General features: G+C 43.3%; 1 protein-coding gene across 1 annotated transcript; it reads right to left on the bottom strand.

Moving 5' to 3' along the window:
• Positions 1-12,655: 12,655 nt before the first annotated feature.
• LOC127625978 (zinc finger BED domain-containing protein 5-like) lies at positions 12,656-14,103 on the bottom strand. The gene is made up of 3 exons (XM_052101482.1): positions 13,665-14,103; positions 13,130-13,576; positions 12,656-12,879 (listed from the first exon to the last, which is right to left on the bottom strand). Exons 1-3 carry the CDS (start codon positions 14,101-14,103, stop codon positions 12,656-12,658), a joined length of 1,110 nt encoding a protein of 369 aa, XP_051957442.1.
• Positions 14,104-16,851: the final 2,748 nt, after the last annotated feature.

Below are 16,851 nucleotides of genomic sequence, written 5' to 3'. Positions count from 1 at the left end.
TGTGTTAACTAATCAGTATGTAATAGCATTTTATAGTTGTGTTAAGTAACAATTAGCTAATCAATAACTGTTGAATTCAGTCACGCCTCCTGATGAACTACTTTTAATTATCTACTAATTCAGCTTCAGGAGAAATAACTATTGAGTAACTACTAATGAACAGTCGATTAATTACAATTACAATAATATCTTAACAGTTAGCAATTACAATATTCAGGTTGTGGCCCTTTATTCTTCCTTACTTCTAATGTTATTATTACTATGGAAATGCAATACGCATTTCGTGGAATTACTACACTCCCAAAATGAGTCATTACAGCGAATTTAGTAGTTTTGGCCTGTATCTACAGATCAAGCACCATCTGTTTAAATATGGAGAATGCCTCAAGCACAGTTTACAGCTGAACATCTTGGCCGCACCTGGAAAGGCTTTTCGCAGTTAAAAAGGCCAATTGCTTGATTGTGTCATGTGAGTTTAACTTGCTCGAGCCAGATATCAGCATTAATCCTGCCTCTAATTTGAAGAAACATATCGAGGTAAATTTCATATTTCTGCTTACTAGATTCTGTGTCTATAACGGAGCCTGTAATTTAACTATCTATCACTAAGATTATTGGGCCACTGTAAGAAATTAATGCAATGTTATCTATATTACTGGGCAATAAAATAATGTAGATGTTTATTGAAAAAATGTGTTTGATCAAACTTTTGAGTAGTTTTCTATATTTAACTTATGTTATACATCTAGAACAGGGGTGTGTATTACATCAATTGCGATAGCAAGAACACCAATGGTTGGTTGATCTAAATGATCAAATAAACGTTATAATTCCGCTATTATGATGAGGCATTAATGTAAACACAGTCGTTTATGTCTAAAGTGAATTTAAACAGTGGTACAAAAAGCATATTTGCATCAAAATGTTTGACTTGAAGTGTACATGTAACTGAATTGAGCACTGTCTAGTAGGCTATGTCATAGAAAGGCTATTAATCAAATAACAATAACAAGGAAATCAGAAAACCACTTACTACTTTTGGCTGAATAACTTGAGGAGCTTTAAAAGTATTAATTAATAGAATAAAACATTGACATTTTTAATAATAATATATTTTTTTAATATTTGTAAAATATATTTTTTATTATAATAATACTCACCCCCTGACGTAGAGAGGGTGTTAAATTGTATAATAAATTACCAGGAAAGTAGAGATGATAAAATAATTTATAATTATGCTTAGCCTTTATAAAGATCAACATTTGCAGAGCAATATTTCAGCAGAACATTCCACCAGTCACAAACTTCAGAAATTGTGCATCATGCATTAGAATGAAAATACAACCATTTCTTGGCTTAAAAGATACAAGAACTAAATAAATGTTGAACATTGTATCTCAAAAGGAGGACAATGTGGCCCCCCATGTGCTACTAAAAGAAATAATTCACACGAAAATAAAAATTATCTTATCATTTATGCACCCTCGTGCCATCTGTCTATGCCTTTCTTTCTTCAGAACAAATTACGATTTTTAGAAGAATATTTCAGCTCTGTAGGCCCATTCAATAAGTGAAGGGGTGGCACAATTTTGACGCTCCTAAAAGCACATATAACTCCAGTTGTTTAATCCATGACTTCATAATTGATATGACAGTTGTGGGTGAGAAACAGATCAATATTTAAATACATTTTGCTATAAATTCTTCTCTCTGTCCAGTAGGTGGCGATATGCTTGAATAATGTGAATCACCAAAAACACAAGAAGAAAGTGAAAGTTAAAGTGGAGATTGACTGAGCAGGGAGGAGAATTAGTAAAAAAGGTATTAAATATGTATCTGTTTCTCAGATGGTGGTGGCATAGTGGTTAAAGCACAGGGCTGTTAATCAGAAGGTCAGAGGTTCTAACCCCACGGCCACCACCATTGTGTCCTTGAGCAAGGCACTTAACTCCAGGTTGTTCTGGGTGGATTGTCCCTGTAATAATTGCACTGTAAGTCGCTTTGGATAAAAGTGTCTGCCAAATGGAAAATGTAAATGTACAGTATATATTGATTAGACTACTTTTATGCTGATTTATGTGATTTGTGGAGCTTCACTATTTTAGCATCGATTCACTTTCATTGTATGGACTAAAAGAGCTGAGATACTCTTCTAAAAATCTTAATTTGTGTTCTGCAGATGAAAGTCATACACATCCAGGATGGCATGAGGGTGAGTAAATGATGAGATAATTTTAATTTTTGGGCGAATTATTCCTTTTTAAGCATGATGTAGCCCCTGAACCAAACAACTTTTCCCATGTCTGCTCTACCTCCTCTATTGTGCAGGACATGACGTGCCATATGATCCTGCTTATTTAGCATTTTTTTGTATTCTGTGCATTGTTTGAACATGTTTTATGCACAACAATAATTCTGTGTTGGCATAACTGATTACACATAAACTCATTTTAATATAATTGCTTCATAGATTACGATTTAAAATGGTGATCAATGTATTGAAAATAACTTTTTAAACTTTTCATTTCTGTTATCATGTCTGCCATTTATTTTTTGGAATCAGATTCATGTAGTGTTTATCATAAATAAGTGATGTATTTAAAAATTTGGCATCCAGTGTTCATTATAAGGGGGCATAGATTTTGCAACTCGGTACTCAATACTCACTACTCATGAGTACTTTTAAATGAGCTACTGTTTTACTCTTACTTGAGTAGTTTTTAGGACAGCTACTTTTACTCTACTCACACTAAATTATTTTGGGAAGTAACAGTACTTCTACTTGAGTATGATTTTTCAGTACCGTAATTTCCGGACTATAAGCCGCAACTTTTTTCCCACGCTTTGAACCTCGTGGCTTAAACAATGACGCGGCTAATATATGGATTTTTCCTGCTTTCAAATTTTATTTAAAAAAAAAAAAAAACATTCTGTGACGTGCTCAGTTTTTTGGCGGCATGAAGCTATCAATAGACCAATGAAATTGCCGAACGAGTTAAGGTCAAACAACTTTTTGGTTTACGGTTTAGATTAAATGGAGCACGCTCAAACTTCCCATCATTCTGATTACGGTAGTCATTTTGTCACCCTCAAAACACGGAGAAATGCATATGATGCAGCTTTCACGTTGAAGGCGATTGATCTGGCTGCTGGAAAAGGAAATAGAGCTGCTGCAAGGGAGACGTTGGAAACAGCAGCGTGATGAATTGACTCAGTGCAAAAAGACAACTAAAGCTGAGGCTATTCAACTCCGACACCGAAGGAGATGACTTCAGTGGTTTCATGTGCACAAGAGGAGGAAGATAGTGACCAATGACTTTCTTGCTAGGCTACTGTTTACTGCTAATTTTTTGTTACAAGCCGTGTGTGGCAGCGGGGGCGTGGTCAAGCGCCCGTCCGGGAGAGAAAAGCGGTAAGGGCGCTTACACCTGAGCTAATGTCTAACACCTGTGTCTAATTTCAGTAAGCGTGGGAAGAGCGGCATAAAAAGGCAGCAGAGAGTGAGTGAGTGAGTGAGTGACAGACAGACAGACGTCAGTCTAGTGTTGGCGCATAGAAGACCAAGAATTAAGAAACTTTATAAAATTGATGTTAAACATTGCTGTGGCCATTAAAAGCCTTACCTGGAACGTCAAGTGCCCTGCTTCACGTGTCCTTCTTGGGAAAACTGTCACACTGGCACCAGTGTGACAGTTTTCAGCACTTGATGTAAGCGCCCTTACCGCTTTTCTCTCCCGAACGGGCGCTTGACCACGCCCCCGCTGCCACACCGTTTCGTTAAAGTCTATTTATTTTTGTTACAAGCCGTGTTTCGTTAAAGCCTGTGTAAAGTTCATTTGTTTCAATGTACCGGTAGGCACCTGCGGCTTATAGACAGGTGTGGCTTATTTATGTTCAAAATATTTGTATTTTTTTTAATTCAGTGGGTGCGGCTTATATTCAGGTGCGCTCAACAGTCCGGAAATTACGGTACTCTTTCCACACCTGCATGCGAGCTACTACATTTAATTTTTTTATCCTTAAGAGTATCTGTTTACCCAACTTTGCAATATAAGCTCATTTAGTTCAATTGTAAGTGCTATTAGCAGCTTCAAATTCTAGGTTCTGTTAATTTACTTTCAATTAACTTTAAAATAAAATTACATGAAGAAATAACACACAGATGGTGAATGTCAAAGGTTTTTATTGTTGTTTACAATTTTCAATCTAACATAGACTTGACTCTCCAAGAACCAAAATACATTCTCAAAAACAAAAATAGTAACAAAATCATGATGATAACATAAAACATAAAAAAAAGTGGGCTATGCAATGACTTGAAGAATTTCAGTAAATCTAAATAAACAATTCAAAATGCATTTTAATATATGCAGGTAGGAAAAAACTTTCTGAACTAATACTGTAGCAAAAACACCATAAACAGTTGGTATTTATAAATTAAACTATTCATTCAAAAGATCTTCAACTTGGACAGAACTTGCCATCATCAAGATACACCATATACTGTTTGACCTCAAAAAAAGTAAGAAAAAGTGTCAGCTTGTTTGGTAGCTAATGTGAATGGCATAAAGTAGCCCAAAAAGTCAGTGCACTGACCCAAGTTTTGAAAAATGTCCCCAACTCAGTTTCAAGGACAATCAATACATCCAGTGGGTTGAAAGGCAACTTTCACTCTTCCTGCTCCAAAGCATTGATGACATCTATTTATTTCTGTGCTTATTCAAGCTCCTCTTCCTAAATGCATAGAAATAATCTTTGTCAAAATGTATATTAACAGTATACATTGTATTTATTTGCACAATTAAATATCCTCAAAATCAATAATTACAGAGTAAAAAGAAAAGTGATGCTTAAAGGGTTAGTTCAACCAAAAATAACAATTATCTAATTTACTCACCACCGTCAGATTTTTAGGACTTTCTTCTGTTGAACACAAACAAAGATTTTTAGAAGAATATCTCTGTGAATGGTGGTCAAAAAGCACATTAAGGTGGCATAAAGTAATCCATAAGACTCCAGTGGTTGAATCCATGTATTCCATGGAGTGGTGGTGGTGTAGTGATCTAAAGCACATAACTGGTAATCTGGTAATCAGAAGGATGCTGGTTTGAGCCCCACAGCCACCACCATTGTGTCCTTGAGCAAGGCACTTAACTCCAGGTTGCTCCAGGGGGATTGTCCCTGTAATAAGGGCTTTGTAAGTCGCTTTGGATAAAAGCGTCTGCCAAATGCATAAATATGTATTCTGTAGTGATATGATTAGTGTGGTTGAGAAACAGATCAACATATAAGTACTTTTTTACTATCAATCTCCACTTTCACTTTCATTTTCATATTTGTCTCCTCCACCTAATGGGCAGGGAGGAAAATGCATATTAAAAATGACTTAAATATTCATCTGTTTCTCACCCACCCCTATAATTTTGCTTATAAAGACATGGATTAAACCACTGGAGTCATATTCATATCTTTAATGCTACCTTTGTGCTTTTTGTATCTTCAATGTTCTGGTCACTATTCACTTGCATTGTGAGGACCCATAGAGCTGAAATATTGTATATTACCTGGCCTGGTAATATGTGCATGTAAAATGGCAAGTAAATTGCATTTTAGCTTGGAATAAAGCTGACAGTTTACTCAAGGTTTATTTCTATTTCTTCTGCTCAGAACTTACTTCTAACTTACTTTGTCTGCTCGTATGAATGTAATGCATCAAAAGAAAGTGTTTCACCACTGTTCAAATGCACTTTGGCTCACATCATTTATATGTATAAATGTTTTCCATCTAAAAATAATACATATTAAATTAAACAAATGACAATAAAATGCAAAGTAATCTCTTCAGTAATCAATATACTTTTTGAATGTAACTCTATTCTAATTACCAATGATTTAAATTGTAAACTATAGTGGAATACAGTTACTTATATTTTGTATTTTAAATACGTAATCCCATTACATGTATTCCGTTACTCCACAACCCTGTATATAGTGATCCTTATGCTACAAGTCTTCTTAAGCCATAATATATCTGTGAGGAAAAGATTAAAATGTAGGTAGGACCTGAGGTCAAGTCAAGTCTCACGTCTTTCAAAGCCAAGTCTAAGTCAAGTCTCAAGTCTTTGGTCACAAGTTCAAGTCAAGTCTTAGTTCCCTTACGAGGGAACTCGCGATGCGTCGATGACGCTTTGGGAACGCCTTTGCGTGAACGCCCCTGAAGCACGTATGTCAACTAGTCCAATGGAATGAATGAACGCCACGGGCAGGAGACGTCATGACCAGGAAAGGATATAAGCACATCCGGTGCGTTACTCGCGTTAGCTTTTGTGCCTCAGCAAAGCGCTCTGTGTCAAAACTGTCTGTCTTATTTATTGTTGTCTGTCTCTCATATTGATATTATGGCAAAACAACCATTTAAAGCCTGTGCTTCTCCTTGCCCTCATTATATCACGGGTGGAGATACACATGAGCTTTGTGTAGTTTGTTTGGGAGTGGAGCATGCGATGTCAGCTTTCGAGGGGGCTGACTGTCACCATTGTGAGCGTCTGCCGCTCCGCATGCTCCGCTCCCGTCTGTCCGCATTTGAGGATGATGGACAGGCTCGCGAACCTCAGGGTTCTGGACCCGCGGCTGCCAAGGCAGCTCGGAGAAGGCTCTCTTGGGGTTCGCAAATGGATCTCTCGGCGGGGTTAGAGACGGGCTCTGCCTTATCTCCTCCTTTACCCGAGGGATCCATTGCTGTCTTGCCGGTGTCGGAAGCCCGCGCTGCGGCTTCTTCCGCCCGGGAAGAGAGCCCGATGCTTCGGTGCTCTAGCTCTGAGGAGATAGAGTTACTGAGCATTCATGAGAGTGACACAAACACTAACACAATAAGGGGAGAGGATTCGCCATCCCTCTCCCCAGCATATGAGGAGCTTATTGAGGTGATAACTCATGCTGTTGGTAAATTAAATATTGACTGGCCAGCAGAAAAAAGAGATACTTGTCCTAAAAGCAAATTAGACGAGCGTTTTCTAGAAGCATCTAATGTTTCATCTCAATCACAGGCCCTTCCATTTTTTCCTGATCTACATGGTGAGCTATGTAGATCATGGAATAAACCATATTCGTCACATCTTTTTAGTCCCCTTGTTCACACATATTCAAATATTAAGGGGCTGAAAGATTTTGGTTATGGGTCGATGCCCCCAGCGGAACAGACACTCGCGAGCTATCTGTCTCCTGGGTCAGCATCATCCCTGAAGGACCCCGTGTTGCCGAATAAACCACTAAAAACCACATCCAATTTAGTGGGTAAGGCTTATACGGCAGCAGGTCAAGCTGGAGCCTGTCTGCACACGATGGCAGTGCTCCAAGCCTATCATGCAGATCTGCTGGGGGATATCGATAGGAGTGAGGGAGTTAGTCCCGACGAAATTCGAGAACTTCGTCGGGCTACAGATCTTTCTCTCAGAGCTACGAAGGAGACCGCCCGTGCTATTGGGCGGTCTATGGCAGCCCTCGTAGCTACTGAGAGACATCTTTGGTTAAATCTTGCAGAGATTAAAGATAAAGAGCGGGCTTTTCTTTTAGATGCCCCTGTGTCTCCCTCTGGTCTCTTCGGTGACTCGGTGAATACGGTTGTTGAAAGATTTCTAGAAAATAAAAAACAATCTGAGGCTTTTAAAAAATTCCTTCCTCGCCGAGTCCATCCCCCTGGGGATGCTGGGCGTGAGCATCCCCAGCCAAGCTCCTCGCACCGTGTGCAACAGAAAATAAGTGTTGCATCTCGTGCTCCCCCGAAATCTTGGGGACCGAGCCAACACTCTCAGCCGAAGTCGGCTAAGTCTAAGCCGGATCTGAGGACTGTACTTACGGATAAGAAGGCTTCGGCTCAGAAAAAAAGGTCCTGATGCTATGCACGTCAGACCATCGAGGACAGCCCCAACTGAGGTGGAGCGGTGTACACCTCAGAATACGGTGCTCGCTCCACTTCGGGGTCCTCATGGGACCAGTCTGCCAACCCCGCCACCCTTGGTGCTTCGGGGCGCAGTGGTATCCAGCGAAAGTTCGGCGCAATGTCGACTCGATGTTGTGTCGGACGTGAGCCCTCTGAGGGGGGTTCAAAAACAGTCAGTTCGGTTGTTTCCTGCCAATATGCTTCAGGTCGCCGAAGTGGCTGTTCCTTTAACAGGGTGGAGCGGTGTACACCTCAGAATACGGTGCCCGCTCCACTTCGGGGTCCTCATGGGACCAGTCTGCCAACCCCGCCACCCTTGGTGCTTCGGGGCGCAGTGGTATCCAGCGAAAGTTCGGCGCAATGTCGACTCGATGTTGCGTCGGACGTGAGCCCTCTGAGGGGGGTTCAAAAACAGTCAGTTCGGTTGTTTCCTGCCAGTATGCTTCAGGTCGCCGAAGTGGCTGTTCACTTTAACAGGGTGGAGCGGTGTACACCTCAGAATACGGTGCCCTTGGGGTTGGACGCTATGGTACAGACGTGGCCGAGGCTACGTCTGTACGCATTTCCCCCTGTTGCTCTGCTCCCAGGAGTTCTGGAGAGAGTCCGCCAGGACGGAGTAAGTCTATTATTAGTAGCTCCACGCTGGCCGAGTCGAATTTGGTTTGCGGACCTAATTCATCTCCTCGACGGCCCTCCTTTCGAGGTACCCGTCAGGAGAGACCTTCTGTCTCAGGCAGGGGGCACAATATTTCACCCCCGACCGGAGATTTGGAACCTATGGGTTTGGCCTCTGAGGGGGCCCAACTTTTAGAGAGTGGTCTCTCGACTGAGGTCGGTGAGACCATTCTTAGCTCCAGAGCTCCAGCCATGAGGAAATTATATACACTTAAGTGGAAAGTTTTCACGTCTTGGTGTCACCAGCATCAGCAAGATCCAGTTAACTGTTCAGTCAACACAGTACTTGAGTTTCTCCAGTATCGTTTTACATCAGGTTCATGTCCTTCTACCTTAAAGGTTTACGTGGCGGCCATTGCGGCCTTCCACGCCCCTGTGGGTAGGACATCTTTGGGTCGAGACCCCCTGATTATTCGTTTCCTTCGTGGCACCTTGAGGCTGAGGCCTGTGGTTCGAACTAGGGTGCCAACCAATATTCCAAGGCCTATTGCACTGCAGGCATTCTGTCCTCCTCCGTTTACATCTTCAGACCAGGAAAAACTGAATCTCTTGTGTCCAGTGCGAGCACTGGACACTTATGCCCACAGGGCTGCCCCGTGGAGAAGATCTAATCAGTAAGTGGATAGCTGAGGCTATTTCTCTTGCATATGAGTCCTCTGGCCAGCCGTGCCCTTCGGTGGTCAGAGCTCACTCTACTCGAAGTATGGCGGCCTCTAAAGCCCTCGTATCAGGAGTTTCTCTTCAGGAGGTTTCTGATGCGGCAGGTTGGTCCTCGCTGCTAACTTTTGTGAGGTTTTATAGCCTGGACCTGGAAGCTGCCCCAGGATCCCAGGTGCTTTTTACTGATTTGCCGACAGTTTTTATCATCTGGCATTTTGTAATTATGGCGTATTGGGTATTATTGTTCCCAAAGCGTCATCGACGCATCGCGAGTTCCCTCGTAAGGGAACGTCTCAGGTTACGACTGTAACCCTAGTTCCCTGAGAAGGGAACGAGACGATGCGTCGCCCTGCCATACTTCCTGCATCCCTGCGATCGACTTTGCTTCGGCTCTAAAAGCTAACGCGAGTAACGCACCGAATGTGCTTATATCCTTTCCTGGTCATGACGTCACCCGCCCGTGGCGTTCATTCATTCCATTGGACTAGTTGACATACGTACGATGACGCCCAAAGCGTCATCGACGCATCGTCTCGTTCCCTTCTCAGGGAACTAGGGTTACAGTCGTAACCTGAGACGTTTTCTTGATCTGCAGCTGGCTAGTTTAATAATCCTGTAGAAGGCTAATCCAATTAGAAATATTTAAACAGACTACTTTAAGGGATTGCCTTGTTTATTTATTTATGTCTAATAAAGTACATATGGTTTTATTTTAATCATGGATTTTATTTTCATTCATGGAAACAAACCATTAATACGGTGGCCCAGTAGTGCACAACACAAAGAAATTCAAAAAGCAAACATAAGTTCACAACACAACGGAAACAAGCCACAACACAACGCAAAAAAGCCGCAACACAACGGAAACAAGCCACAACACAACGAAATAGCCACAACACAACGGAATAGCCACAACACAACGGAATAGCCACAACACAACGGAAATGATCCCGACCACTAGGGGGCAGCGTCAGCACTAAATAGCCGATATTTCCTCAGGAGTCGAATCGGGACCTTTCTTTTACTGTCTATGATCGGGACAAGAGATTATCTGTGTAAGTGTTTTGTTTTGAATGTTGTTTCTATACATTAAAAAGTTCTAATGCAAATGCTTAATAGTATTATTTTTTCATAACAAATCAATGCATTTTTAAAGAAATTGTGAGACATTGCGAGTATGATTTCATTTAATAATTGAATTAGAATTGTTTTCACACCTATCATAGAGAAAACATTTTTTTTTAAAGAGCCGTTTGTGAGCCAAAAGAGCCGGCTCTTTTCAGTGAGCTGAGTCAAACGAGCCAACTCACGAAAAAGAGCCGGATTGCCCATCACTAATCCAGACCGCCAGCGATAACGCATGGGAGATTGAGAGCAATTTACCGTTTCCGGAGACCACCTGTCCCCCTAGTGGTCGGGAGCATTTCCGTTGTGTTGTGGCTATTCCGTTGTGTTGTGGCTATTTCGTTGTGTTGTGGCTTGTTTCCGTTGTGTTGCGGCTTTTTTGCGTTGTGTTGTGGCTTGTTTCCGTTGTGTTGTGAACTTATGTTTGCTATTTGAATTTCGTTGTGTTGTGCACTACTGGGCCACCGTACATTAACTATCCATTTTCTTTTTTTATAACAGATTTTACACAGAAGGAAAACGTCTCGGGTTATGACTATAACCCTTGTTCCCTGAGAAGGGAACGAGACACTGCGTCGTTGAAAATGACTCTTTGGGGAATGCTCCTTAGCGTGCGCCTCTGAATTATGAATGAAACTATTCCAATCTTGATCGGTGTTGTGTCATGACGTAACATGTGACGGCATAACCGGATGCATAAAAGTGACGCCGGCACACAAACACATTAGCCTAGCGATGAAGCAAGCCGCTCCCAGGCATTGAGGGGCGTGGCAGGACGACGCAGTGTCTCGTTCCCTTCTCAGGGAACAAGGGTTATAGTCATAACCCGAGACGTTCCCTTCCGAGGGAACTCGCACTGCGTCGTTGAAAACGACTCTTTGGGGAACGAATGCCCACTAGGCCACGCACCGAAAAAAGGCCTGCCCTAGAGTGAAACTGAACTCAGGCACTCAGCTAGGACGAGAGCACACGTGCGCCAGGCGTACTAGGGAGGTGCAGACTATAGAACCTGATGAAAGTGTGCGGGGTAGCCCAACCGGCTGCCTCACAGATCTCCTGGAGGGGTACTCCCATTAAGAGTGCCCTAGAGGACGCCATGCCTCTAGTTGAATGAGCCCTTATGGCCAAAGGTGAAGGCAAATTGCGCACCTTGTAGGCCGAGATAATAGCCTGAACAATCCAATTACTAATGGTTTGTTTCGAGGCAGGGAGCCCCTTCTTAGGTGATCCAAAACACACTAACAGTTGGTCCGACCTCCTCCAAGAAGAGGACCTCTCGAGGTAAACGCTCAAAGCTCTGACAGGGCAGAGCAAATGGAGCCTCTCTTCTTCTGCCGACACATGAGGTGGAGGATGAAAAGCCTGCAGGACCGTAGACCGTGCCGTGTTAGAAGGCACCTTAGGCCAGTGGTTCTCAAACTTTTTCAGGAGGAGGCCCCCTTGTGTAGGGTGAATCCTTTTGTGGCCCCCCAAAAGAAAACTCATGACGAAAACATCCTCAAACGTACAATTTTACTTACAAATTTTAGATTTTACCAAAAACAAATGAATTTGTACAATGCTGGAACAACAGTTCTGTTTGTAGCTTTATGTCTCTGATGTTGAATATACAAAATTAGTTAAATTCTACATTTCATAAAATATAAATTTCTTTTATAAAAAAATAGTTTTGACAGTTAACAATAATATTGTCTGAAAAGTGCAACAAAAGTATTGAATACTGAACAGTAATTTATGATGTTCATAGTAAAAGATGAACACTGAAAAACTAATTTACTGATTGTAAAAAAGCGCATTAAACTTCTTAAATTTTAATGTAGTAAATGACAGTGGCTCAAGTTTGGTTTGCAATTTGAACAGCAATCTGTTTTTTCAGCAATCTTTTTTTCTGCAAGAAACAAAAAAAATTCTGCTCTACTTAAAGAAATAGTTTTTCAATATAGAAGACACATGCAGACACATCAATTTAGTAACCACTGTTCAAGTACACACAACCTCAGTGGGAAGGGTGAGACTGTCTTTCTTTGCAGAGCTTATCAATTCTGGGTGTTATTGGGGACAGGCAAACTCTCAAGTCATCTTCCACATTAAGCCGTGCCCTGTATTTTGTCTTTATTGCCATCATGGCTGAGAAAGATGCCTCACAAAGGTATGTTGTTGGGAAAGGCAGCAATATTCTCATGGCCTGAAGAGCAACCTCCTTGTACTCCTTTTCAACTGTGGGCCAAAATTCTGCTGGGCCCTGCTGATTAAATCTCATCCTGAGAGTACGATCACTGGACAGTTCCAAAGTTCATCTTCAGCCTTTCCACTGAGGCCACTGGCCATCACATCACAAGAAAAGGGATCTCGAACCCAGTCATATTTCTCCATGTCAATGTCTGTGAAGTAGCGACTGAAATGTTCATTCAGTGAGGTGAGGTGACTGGTAATGGTGTTGAGCATGAAGTCCACTGCCATGCAGTTTGTATCCAAAAATTCTGATAGATTTGGAAACATGTCAGTGATGCCTCTTTGTAGTTTGTGTACCCACAGGTCAATTTTTCTCCTGAAAGCATTTATTTTGTCACTTGCCTCCAGTATTGTGGAATAACATCCCTGAATGGACAGATTCAGTCCATTGAGACTACTGAAAATGTCTGCAAGGTAGGCTAGTTTTGCCATCCACTGTTGGTCAGAAAAAACAGTTCTAGATCAGGTTTATGTTCTTTCAAAAATCATGAAGCTCACGTCTGAGTTCAAACACTCGCTGTAAAACTTTTCCACGCGAGAGCCACCGCACCTCTGAATGGAACAGTAGCCGATCATGAGCTGCTCCCATCTCTGTGCATAGTTTTGCGAAGAGACGTGACTTTAACGGTCTTGACTTCACGAAGTTGACAGCCGCTACTACTACTTCCAACACATCATGCAGGTCGGGTGCCATTAACTTCGATGCAAGTGCTTGACGATGAAGCATACAGTGAGTGGCTGTGATCTTTGGATTTATGGCTTGAATTCGGGTGACAACTCCACTCTTGCGCCCAGTCATTGCTGCCGCACCATCAGTGCAAACAGACACGCATTTTTCCCAGCTCAGATTTTCTTCTACCATAAAAGTGTCCAACATTTTGAAAATTTCCTCACCTGTAGCTCTCCCTCGAGTTCTTTTGAAAATAAAAATCTTCCATAATTTTACTGTCCCATAAATATCGAACGTACACTAATACCTGCGCAGCACTACTAACGTCAGTGCATTCATCAAGCTGAAGTGCGAACTGCTCACACGATCGTAATCTTTTGGTCAGTTGAGATTTTACATCAAAAGAAATGTCTTTGATCCGCCTGCTTACTGTATTGTTGGACAGCGGTATGGATTTAATCTTATTCGCGGCCTCCTCCCCGATCATCACTCGGCACATATCCACTGCTGATGGAAGTATTAATTCCTCTCCGACTGTGTGAGGCTTTTTACATTTGGCTATTCGCAGGGCTGCAAGATACGATGCATGCTGTGCTTTCTCAGGTATTGTCGTGATGTTAGTCAGTCGTACCTTTTGCTTGACGTATTCTTCTTTCTTTCTCTGAAAAAAATCCTTACTTTTATTTGCATGCTCCGGATGAATTGTTGTGAGATGTCGGTTGAGTTTATATGGTTTCAGTGCTTCAACGGATAAAATCTTCAAACACAGTGTGCACTGTGGTCTGCCGTCACTATATTCCATAAAGCCATATTTTATGTACGAAGTCGTCAAATTTACGCAGTTTCGTTTTTTTCACGCTGGGCTCTTCTGTTGTGACCTTCTCAGCCGAGACACTGCATCCTCTATCTAAAAACTTGTCCATTTTAAATAGTCTTGGCATTTATCAGCGTGTTCATGTCGTTGTGTTCACTAGGCTACCTCAACGGTTTGGTGACGTTTTAGCGTAATATGATATGTATAATTGATAATATTTTTAAAATATTTAATTTAAAAAAAAATACATCACACTTCACATAGGACAATCCTAACTTACATACAGGTAAAATAATTTTAAAAAATAATTTCATATTCTAGAATTTCTTTGTGGCCCCCCTAGCGCCATCTAGTGGCCCCCCAGGGGGCCGCGGCCCCCAGTTTGAGAACCGCTGCCTTAGGCACATAGCCAGGTCTCGGGTGCAAAATGGCTTTAACTCCGCCAGGGGCGAACTCCAAGCAAGCTGGTGTTACTGCCAGGGCTTGAAGATCTTCCACCCTCTTTAGAGAGGTAATAGCTAAGAGAAAAGCCATCTTGAACGTCAGGTCCTTGGGCGAAGCCAACTGAAGGGGTTCAAAGGGGGCCAGGGATAACCCTTCGAGAACCACCGCCAGGTCCCAGGCAGGAACCCTGGACCTGGTTGTCGGTCTCATCCTCCATGTACCACGGAGAAGACGAATGACCAGCTGGTGCCTCCCCAGAGGCCCATCACTCAGTGGTGCATGGAAAGCCGAAATGGCCGCCACGTACACCTTAAGTGTGGAAGGGGAGAGACCCGCAGAGAAACGATCTTGAAGAAACTGCAGAACTGAAGCCACCGGGCAGTTGACTGGATCTACTTCATGTTCTCTACACCAAGTGGAGAACACATTCCACTTGAGGCCATATAATCTCCTAGTAGACAGAGCCCTAGAGTTAAGTATGGTTTCAACCACCTCCGCTGATAGACCAGCATTTAGGTACTGAACCCCCTCAGGGGCCAGACCCACAGTTTCCACAGCTCTGGACGAGGGTGGAAAACTGTGCCCCCTGCCTGAGACAACAAATCCCTCCTCAGAGGAATCTGCCATGGCGGAGCTATCAGGAGTGAAATTATGTCTGAGAACCATACTCGGTCCGGCCACATCGGGGCAACCAGAAGTAGACTGATGCCCTCTTGGCGGACCCTTTCCAGGACTCCCGGGAGCAGAGCGATCGGGGGAAATGCGTACAGGCGAAGCCTCGGCCAAGCCTGTACCATGGCATCCAACCCCAGTGGGGCTGGATGTGAGAGGGAGAACCAAAGTGGACAGTGGGACGTCTCTCGAGACGCGAATAGATCCACTTCCGATGGTCCAAATTTGTCCCAAATCAACTTCACCACCTCTGGATGAAGTCTCCATTCCCCGGGCCTCAGCCCCTGCCTCGACAGGATGTCCGCTCCCTGATTCTGAACCCCCGGAATATACATTGCTCTGATAGACAGTATTTTCCCTTGGGACCAAATAATTATTTGATGCGCCAGTCTGCACAGAGGGCGCGATCTGAGTCCCCCTTGTCGGTTCAGATAAGCTACCACTGATGTATTGTCTGAACGTACTAGGACATGGTAACCTTTGATGTCTGGAAGGAAGCTCCTCAGAGCCCTGAACACAGCCAACATCTCTAGACAGTTTATGTGCCAAGAATGATGATGGTCCTGCCACAGACCCCTGGCAAAGCGGCCGTCCATGACCGCGCCCCAGCCAGTGAGGGAGGCATCTGTCGAAACGGTTTTCCGGCGACATGACGCTCCCAACACTGGTCCTTGGGACAGGAACCAAGGTTTCTTCCATATTAGCAGAGAACGAAGGCATCTGCGCGTTACTGTGCTTATACGAAATGGATTCCCCTTGCGGGAAAACCCCTTGGTTTTCAGCCACCACTAGAGGGGCCTCATGTGTAGAAGGCCCAAAGGTGTAATGTTGGATGCCGCTGCCATGAGGCCCAGCAGTCTTTGAAATCGCTTTACAGTGATGGCCTGGCCTAGCTTTAACCTGGACACCATCGCCATAAGGGACTCGATGCGTGCAGGAGACATGCGTGCCTGCATCGTAACCGAGTTCCACACAACACCCAGAAACGTTGCACACTGGGATGGTTGTAACACACTCTTTTCTGTGTTGAGTCTCAACCCCAAATTTCGAATGTGGCAAAGGACGACATTTCGATGCCGAACCGCCATTTCTCGAGACTGGGCCAGAATGAGCCAGTCCTCGATATAACTGAGTATGCGGATGCCCTGAAGTCTCAGTGGAGCAAGAGCTGCATCCATACATTTGGTGAACGTGCGGGGAGATAGTGCTAGGCCGAACGGAAGAACCCGATATTGGTAAGCTTCGCCCCCGAAAGCGAACCACAGGAACCTCCTGTGACATGGAAGGATGGATACATGAAAATAGGTGTCTTTTAGATCTATCGTGACAAACCAGTCCTCGGATCTGATCTGACTCACGATGACAGGAATAGTAAGCATTTTGAACCTGAACCTCCTCAGAGACTGGTTCAACACTCTGAGATCTAAAATCGGCCTCAACCCCCCATCCTTTTTTGGAACTATAAAGTACCGGCTGTAAAGACCGGACTCCCTGTCTGAATGAGGAACACGTTCTATGGCCCCCTTCAGCAGCAGAGATTTCACTTCTTGTTCTATCACCTGAGCCCGCTCCGGAACCACTGTAGTCTGCACCACCCCAGAGAACTTGGGGGGGCGGTGC

Source organism: Xyrauchen texanus, chromosome 32 (genome assembly GCF_025860055.1).
Source record: "Xyrauchen texanus isolate HMW12.3.18 chromosome 32, RBS_HiC_50CHRs, whole genome shotgun sequence".
NCBI classification, from domain to species: Eukaryota; Metazoa; Chordata; class Actinopteri; order Cypriniformes; family Catostomidae; genus Xyrauchen; species Xyrauchen texanus.
The sequence above is the reverse complement of the archived record's forward strand: the minus strand, read 5'-3'. Positions and strand labels throughout refer to the sequence as shown.